The sequence below is a fragment of the Salvelinus sp. IW2-2015 genome, linkage group LG4p, assembly GCF_002910315.2.
Source record: "Salvelinus sp. IW2-2015 linkage group LG4p, ASM291031v2, whole genome shotgun sequence".
In the NCBI taxonomy this organism is placed as follows: Eukaryota; Metazoa; Chordata; class Actinopteri; order Salmoniformes; family Salmonidae; genus Salvelinus; species Salvelinus sp. IW2-2015.
Genome location: NC_036841.1, coordinates 17,584,035 through 17,593,032, shown reverse-complemented (window position 1 = coordinate 17,593,032; position 8,998 = coordinate 17,584,035). Strand labels below are relative to the sequence as shown.

The 8,998-nt window shown below is 42.4% G+C and overlaps 1 protein-coding gene across 1 annotated transcript in view; it reads left to right on the top strand.

The window, feature by feature from the left end:
- The window catches only part of pgm2l1 (phosphoglucomutase 2-like 1), a 26,676-nt gene extending 17,977 nt beyond the window's left edge, over positions 1–8,699 (top strand). The window contains exons 12-14 of the mRNA XM_023982700.2: positions 7,312–7,501; positions 7,614–7,747; positions 8,031–8,699. Coding sequence (XP_023838468.1) covers positions 7,312–7,501; positions 7,614–7,747; positions 8,031–8,133 — 427 coding nt within the window. The 3' untranslated portion in view covers positions 8,134–8,699. The remainder of the gene's footprint in view (positions 1–7,311; positions 7,502–7,613; positions 7,748–8,030) is intronic.
- The last annotated feature ends 299 nt before the right edge of the window (positions 8,700–8,998 follow it).

Here is an 8,998-nt window from a genome sequence, read left to right as displayed (position 1 = left end):
TGTATTTCGGTGGACTAGCTGGGCTAGTTAGAGTGTTGCTACGTTACGTTCGGACGAAAATAGCTGGCTAGCGAACCTCAATAACTACACAATAACTACACAATTATCTTTGATACAAAGACGGCTATGTAGCTAGCTAAGATCAAACAAATCAAACCGTTGTACTGTAATGAAAATGAAAATGGTAAAACTACCTGTGGAGCGAAGCGGAATTGCGACTGCAGCTCCAAACCGGAAGTACTAAAACTAAAAGATACTTGATCTTGCACATGCAATGCTGAGTAAGCTGACCCAGCGCAAGCCACTTTTGAGAAGCTAGGAGCGCAAGATAAGATGGAGATATATATAACAAACACAGTGGCAAGAATTACCTGGATTTCTGCATAAATTAGTCACAAAATTTGATCTGATCTTCATCTTAGTCACAACAGACAAACACAGTGTGCTTCAACTAATAACACGCAAATTATTGTATTTTTCTTGTCTATATTGAATACATCATCTAAACATTCACAGTTTAGGTTGGGGAAAGTATGTGAACCCCTAGGCTAATGACTTTTCCAAAAGCTAATTGGAGTCAGGAGTCGGCTAACCTGGAGTACAATCAATGAGATGAGATTGGAGATGTTGGTTAGAGCTGCCCTGCCCTGTAAAAAACACTCACAAAATTTGAGTTTGCTATTCACAAGAAGCATTGCCTGATGTGACCCATGCCTCAAACAAAAGAGATCTCAGAAGACCTACGATTACGAATTGTTGACTTGCATAAAGCTGGAAAAGGTTACAAAAGTATCTCTAAAAGCCTTGATGTTCATCAGTCCAAGGTAAGACAAGTTGTCTATAAATGGAGAAAGTTCAGCACTGTTGCTACTCTCCCTAGGAGGGGCCGTCCTGCAAAGATGACTACAAAATGCTCAATGAGGTTAAGAAGAATCCTAGAGTGTCAGCTAAAGACTTACAGAAATCTCTGGAACATGCTAACATCTCTGTTGACGAGTCTACGATACGTAAAACACTAAACATTGGGGGACACCATAGAAGAAGCCACTGCTGTCCAAAGAAAATATTGCTGCACGTCTGAAGTTCGCAAAAGATCACCTGGATGTCCCACAGCACTTCTGGCAAAATATTCTGTGGACAGAAGTTGAGTTGTTTGGAAGGAACACACAACACTATGTGTGGATAAAAAAAGGCACAGCACACCAACATCAAAACCTCATCCCAACTGTAAAGTATGGTGGAGGGAGCATCATGGTTTGGGGCTGCCTCAGGGCCTGGACAGCTTGCTATCATCAAAGGAAAAAATGAATTCCCAAGTTTATCAATACATTTTGCAGGAGAATGTTAGGCTATTTGTCTGCCAATTGAAGCTCAACATAAGGTGGGTGATGCAACAGGACAACGACCCAAAACACAGAAGTAAATCAACAACAGAATGGCTTCAACAGAAGAAAATACACCTTCTGGAGTGGCCCAGTCAGTCCTGACCTCAACCCGATTGAGATGCTGTGGCATGACCTCGAGAGCGGTTCACACCAGACATCCTAAGAATATTGCTGACCTGAAACAGTTTTTTGTAAAGATGAATGGTCCAAAATTCCTTCGGACCATTGTGCAGGTCTGATCCGCAACTACAGAAAAAGTTTGGTTGAGGTTATTGCTGCCAAGGGATGGTCAACCAGTTATTAAATCCAAGGGTTCACATACTTTTCCCACTGCACTGTGAATGTTTACACGGTGTGTTCAATAAAGACATGAAAACGTGTAATTGTTTGTGTGTTATTAGTTTCAGCAGACTGTGTTTGTCTATTGTTGTGACTTGGATGAAGATAAGATCCAATTTATGCTGAAATCCAGGTAATTCCAAAGGGTTCACATACTTTTCTTGTGTGTGTGTGTATATATTAATATATATATTATGTGTGTACAGTTGAAGTCGGGAGTTTACATACACCTTAGCCAAATACATTTAAACTCCAGTTTTTCACAATTCCTGACATTTAATCCTATTAAAAATTCTCTGGCTTAGGACAGCTAGGATCACCACTTTATGTTAAGAATGTGAAATGTCAGAATAATAGTGTAGATTTCATTTCAGCTTTTATTTATTTCATGACATTCACAGTGGGTCAGAAGTTTACATACACTCAATTAGTATTTGGTAGCGTTGCCTTTAAATTGTTTAACTTGGATCAAACGTTTCGGGTAGCCTTCCACAAGCTTCCCACAATAAGTTGGGTGAATTTTGGCCCATTCCTCCTGACAGAGCTGGTGTAACTGAGCCAGGTTTGTAGGCCTCCTTTTTCAGTTCTGCCCACACATTTTCTATAGGATTGAGGTCAGGGCTTTGTGATGGCCACTCCAATACCTTGAGTTTGTTGTCCTTAAGCCATTTTGCCACAACTTTGGAAATGGACCCCATCTGCTTGGGGTCCATTTGGAAGACCCATCTGCGACCAAGCTTTAACTTCCTGACTGATGTATTGATGTTGCTTCAATATATCCACAGAATTTTCCTTTCTCATGATGTCATCTATTTTGTGAAGTGCACCAGTCCCTCCTGCAGCAAAGCACCCCCACAACATGATGCTGCCACCCCCGTGCTTCACGTTTGGGATGGTGTTCTTCGGCTTGCAAGCATCCACCTTTTTCCTCCAAACATAACAAAGGTCATTATGGCCAAACAGTTCTATTTTTGTTTCATCAGACCAGAGGACATTTCTCCTAAAAGTATGATCTTTGTCCCCATGTGCAGTTGCAAACCGTAGTCTGGCTTATTTCTGGCGGTTTTGAGCAGTGGCTTCTTCCTTGCAGAGCGGCCTTTCAGGTTCTGTTGATATAGGACTTGTTTTACTGTGGATATAGATACTTTTGTACCTGTTTCCTCCAGCATCTTCACAAGGTCCTTTGCTGCTGTTCTGGGATTGATTTGCACTTTTCTCACCAAAGTACGTTCATCTCTAGATACAGAACGGGTCTCCTTCCTGAGCGGTATGACGGCTGTGTGGTCCCATGGTGTTTATACTTGTGTACTATTGTTTGTACAGATGAACGTGGTACCTTCAGGCTTTTGGAAATTGCTCCCAAGGATGAACCAGACTTGTGGAGGTCTAAATGTATTTTTCTCTTGGCTGATTTCTTTAGATTTTCCCATGATGTCAAGCAAAGAGGCACTGATTTTGGAGGTAGGCCTTGAAATATATCCACAGGTACACCTCCAATTGACTCAAATTATGTCAATTAGCCTATCAGAAGCTTCTAAAGCCATGACATCATTTTCTGGAATTTTCCAAGCTGTTTAAAGGCACAGTCAACTTAGTGTATGTAAACTTCTGACCCACCGGAATTGTGATACAGTGAATTGTAAGTGAAATAAACAATCTGTAAACAATTGTTGGGAAAATGACTTGTGTCATGCACAAAGCAGATGTCCTAACCAACTTGCCAAAATTATACTTTGTTAACAAGAAATTTGTGGAGTGGTTGAAAAACAAGTTTTAATGACTCCAACCTAAGTGTATGTAAACTTCGACTTCAACTGTATATATATATATATATATGTGTGTGTGTGTGTGTATATATATATACATACATACATACATACATACATACATACATACATACATACATACATACATACATACATACATACATACATACATACAGTGGGGAGAACAAGTATTTGATACACTGACGATTTTGCAGGTTTTCCTACTTACAAAGCATGTAGTGGTCTGTAGTTTTTATCATAGGTACACTTCAACTGTGAGAGACGGAATCTAAAAAGTCAAAAGTCCAGAAAATCACATTGTATGATTTTTATGTAATTAATTTGCATTTTATTGCATGACATAAGTATTTGATCACCTACCAACCAGTAAGAATTCCAGCTCTCACAGACCTGTTAGTTTTTCTTTAAGAAGCCCTCCTGTTCTCCACTCATTACTTGTATTAACTGCATCTGTTTGAACTCGTTACCTGTATAAAAGACACCTGTCCACACACTCAATCAAACAGACTCCAACCTCTCCACATGGCCAAGACCAGAGCAGCTGTGTAAGGACATCAGGGATAAATTGTAGACCTGCACAAGGCTGGATGGGCTACAGGACAATAGGCAAGCAGCTTGGTGAGAAGGCAACAACTGTTGGCGCAATTATTAGAAAATTGAAGAAGTTCAAGATGACGGTCAATCACCCTCGGTCTGGGGCTCCATGCAAGATCTCACCTCGTGGGGCATCAATGATCATGAGGAAGGTGAGGGATCAGCCCAGAACTACACGGCAGGACCTGGTCAATGACCTGAAGAGAGCTGGGACCACAGTCTGAAAGAAAACCATTAGTAACACACTACGCCGTCATGGATTAAAATCCTGCAGCGCACGCAAGGTCCCCCTGCTCAAGCCAGCGCATGTCCAGGCCCGTCTGAAGTTTGTCAATGACCATCTGGATGATCCAGAGGAGGAATGGGAGAAGGTCATGTGTCTGATGAGACAAAAATAGAGCTTTTTGGTCTAAACTCCACTCGCCGTGTTTTGGAGGAAGAAGAAGGATGAGTACAACCCCAAGAACACCATCCCAACCGTGAAGCATGGAGGTGGAAACATCATTCTTTGGGGATGCTTTTCTGCAAAGGGACAGGACGACTGCACCGTATTGAGGGGAGGATGGATGGGGCCATGTATCGCGAGATCTTGGAGGCCATGTATCGCGAGAACCTCCTTCCCTCAGTAAGAGCATTGAAGATGGATCGTGGCTGGGTCTTCCAGCATGACAACGACCCGAAACACACAGCCAGGGCAACTAAGGAGTGGCTCCGTAAGAAGCATCTCAAGGTCCTGGAGTGGCCTAGCCAGTCTCCAGACCTGAACCAATAGAAAATCTTTGGAGGGAGCTGAAAGTCCGTATTGCCCAGCGACAGCCCGAAACCTGAAGGATCTGGAGAAGGTCTGTATGGAGGAGTGCGCCAAAATCCCTGCTGAGTCGTGTGCAAACCTGGTCAAGAACTACAGGAAACGTATGATCTCTGTAATTGCAAACAAAGGTTTCTGTACCAAATATTAAGTTCTGCTTTTCTGATGTATCAAATACTTATGTCATGCAATAAAATGCAAATTAATTACTTAATCATACAATGTGATTTTCTGGATTTTTGTTTTAGATTCCGTCTCTCACAGTTGAAGTGTACCTATGATAAAAATGACAGACCTCTACATGCTTTGTAAGTAGGAACAAAATGGGTAACAAACAATAAAATCAGGCACCAGGCACCCCATAGTAGAATAGTTTACCTATTTACCTAGTCGGCTTGTTGTGCGTTCTAATGCGAGAAATTCCTCTCGAGGCGCATTCAAATTGCGAGTGCAACAGGCAGAGAACCATGCATTCTAATAAGCAGTCAATGCACAACATTTCTCAATGCAATCGCTGGAAAACACTTCCATCGCTACCTCATTTCTCAACTCCTAAAAATGTTCGCAAACTGCACTGTTTTGAAAGAGTAGATCAGCAGTTAGTGCTCTGCAATTCAAACTGACTGCATAGGGTAAGACCAGGGCTAAATGTAACAAAGGTTCAATTGTAACTGGTAGGCCTACATTATATTCACTATTTATGCAATTTTTTGGGAGACATTTTAAGTCCTCATTACATTGCTAACTAGTAACATCATCATGTTTAGCGTTTGGGATCTAGCTAATGATTAGCCCAATGGGGTATGGATATGGGAAACCCCATGCTTCAGCCTATTTTTTATCAGTTGGGCTACAGATGATAATGCTTATTGCTAATAGCACACCTACCTGATTTTAATATGGATCATGTATAGGCTATAACCCAATATGTCATTGGGTTTATTTCTGGGGAAATGAGGACTGACCTTCTCACAGTCGTTCTCCCTGCTTTCATTTTTTGCCGTGATATCGTTTTGCTGTCTAGTATCATAATACTTAATCTGGTAAAATTCTGGTATCGCGACAACACTAACTACCATAGAAATATATACACTATATATACAAAAGTATGTGGACAGCCCTTCAAATAAGTGGATTTGGCTATTTCAGCCACACTCGTTACTGACGGGTGTATAAAATCGAGCACACAGCCATGCAATCTCCATAGACAAACATTAGCTGTTGAATAGCCTTACTGAAGAGCTCAGTGACTTTCAACGTGGCACCGTCATAAGCTTGTCTACTTTCTGCCCTGCTAAAGCTGCCCCGGTCAACTGTAAGTGCTGTTATTGTAAAGTGGAAACACATAGGAGCAAGAACGGTTAAGCCGCGAAGTGGTAGGCCGCACAAGCTCACAGAACGGGACCACTGAGTGCTGAATAGCGCAGCACATAAAAATTGTCTGTCCTCTGTTGCAACACTCACTACCGAGTTCCAAACTGCTTCTGAAAGCAACATCAGACACAATAACTGTTTGTCGGGAGCATCATTAAATGGGTTTCCATGGCCGAGCAGCCGCACACAAGCCTAAGATCACCATGCACAATGCCAAGCGTCGGCTGGAGTGGTGTAAAGCTTGCCGCCATTGGACTCCAGAGCAGTGGAAACTTGTTCTCTGGAGTGATGAATCACACTTCACCATCTGGCAGTACGACGGACGAATCTGTGTTTGGCGGATGCCAGGAGAATGCTGCCTGCCCAAATGCATAGTGCCTGTAAAGTTTGGTGGAGGAGGAATGATGATCTGGGGCTGTTTTTCATAGTTCGGGTTAGGGAAATCTTAACGCTTAAGCATACAATGACATTCCAGACGATTCTGTGCTTCCAACTTTGTGGCAACAGTTTGGGCAAGACCCTTTCCTGTTTCAGCATGACAATGCCCCCGTGCACAAAGCGAGGTCCATACAGAAATTGTTTGTCGAGATTGCTGTGTAAGAACTTGACTGGCCTGCACAGAGCCCTGACCTCAACCCTATCAAACACCTTTGGGATGAATTGGAAGCTGACTGCGAGCCAGGCCAAATCGCCCAACATCAGTGCCCGACCTCACTAATGATCTTGTGGCTGAATGGAAGCAAGTCCCCGTAGCAATATTCCAACATCTAGTGGAAAGCCTAGACGCAGCAAAGGGAGGACCAACTCCATATGAATACCCATGATTTTGGAATGAGATGTTCGAAGAGCAGGTGTCCACATACTTTTAGTGTAGTTTCTGATCAATTAAGGTTTGTGGTGTTTTTGCACCATAAAGTTGGGCCGTTTTTTATTTCAGCTTCACTTTATTGATCTACCATAAATATCCATTGTCTCTCTCTTCTCCAGTCAAATGCTAATATCCTTTACTGTTGTTGTCCTTCAGTTACGGTTATCACATTTCCACAACGTCATATGTCATCTGCCACGACCCCGCTACTGTCAAGAGAATATTCACACGTCTTCGGAACTTTGAGGGAGAGAACACTTACCCCAGATCCTCGGGTGGACACAGCATTGTGGACGTGAGAGATGTGACTACAGGATATGATAGTAGTCAACCTGACAAACTTTGCGTAAGTGTAATGTAGTGGTTTAATTTTTCTTTTTTTCTTCATACATTAGTGTGCTTCAAATTGAATGGTTCATAATGAGAGGTATAGGTGAAAACTCCTCATCCTCTCTCAGGTGCTACCTGTGACAAAGAGCAGCCAAATGATCACCTTCACTCTGCAAAATGGGATCGTGGCCACACTAAGGACCAGTGGCACAGAGCCAAAGATTAAGTTCTACACGGAATTCTGTGCACCACCCGGAAAAAGGTTTGTGTTGAGTGTAACGGCGCCCCCTTCTACTAGCAATGACACACTCTGGAGGACCAGCTGGAGGTAGCTACAGTGTTACGGAATAGTTCCAAAAGCACCAGTATAGTCTCAGTATTTTTGTGGCAGAGATGGTAGGAAAAAGTGTGTTGGACCTGGTTTAAGCTATAGTGTAAGACGAATGGCTGCACATTTGGGGTAATTAAGGTAAAGCCAAGTCATTGACGAGCTAGCATCGTAAAAATGTTTTGCATTTTAAAATTGTTTTTATTTTGGCTTTCAGTGACATCTCAAGTCTTGAGGAGGAGCTTAAGAAAGTAACAGATACTCTCGTCGAGGAGTTTCTGGAGCCTGATAAGAACAACTTGATTCGCCGATCAATCTAGTCGGGCTTTTCATCTTGGTCTACACAGATGCATCGGTCGTATTGTTGTACTATCCTGCTTGTGTTCTATTAATGTTTTTCCTAACTGTGAAACCAAAGTGTATTTCAGACTATTGCTTGTCTGGGTTTTTTCATTTGGTGTGCAAGGTGGGTTACGTGGATTAATATGCAGCAGTAGAATTTGTAAGCCAGAATCTGCATATCTGTTTTTGTCATATGAGGATTTTCCATTCATCTAAAATAAGTAGCCTAAGGTATACACCAGGACAGTCTGTGCCGTTCCATGAGACAAAATCATCGCAATGAGGTGAGATGACATGCAGCCCCCAGACAAGGTTTACTCATGAAAATGCCTCTTCTCCATTGTAGTGCACATACCCATGCCACTTGTACTTTTGTTCCTAGTAGGCTGTGCTAATAGGCACACCTAATAGATGTGTATGTGGTATATGAACAGTACCTCTCACTTGTCGCATGCTGCTTCTAATCTATGTACAGTTGATAAACTGTACCCAAAGGCTAAGTATTGTACATTGCACATGTACGTAAGGCAAATGGCACTCCTGCCTCCCCATCTGTTATGTTGCATCAGTGAGCGTTACAGCTTCAATCATTTCATAGTCTTAACACCTGTACTCTGTAAGTACCCATATCAAAATGGTAATCCAGAAAGGAAGAAATACACTACATGGCCAGAAGTATGTGGACACCCCTTAAAATTAGTGGATTCGGCTATTTCTGCCACACCCGTTGCTGACAGGTGTATAAAATCGAGCACACAGCCATGCAATCTCCATAGACAAATATTGGCAGTAGAATGGCCCATACTGAAGAGCGTCGGCTGGAGTGGTGTAAAGCTCGCCGCC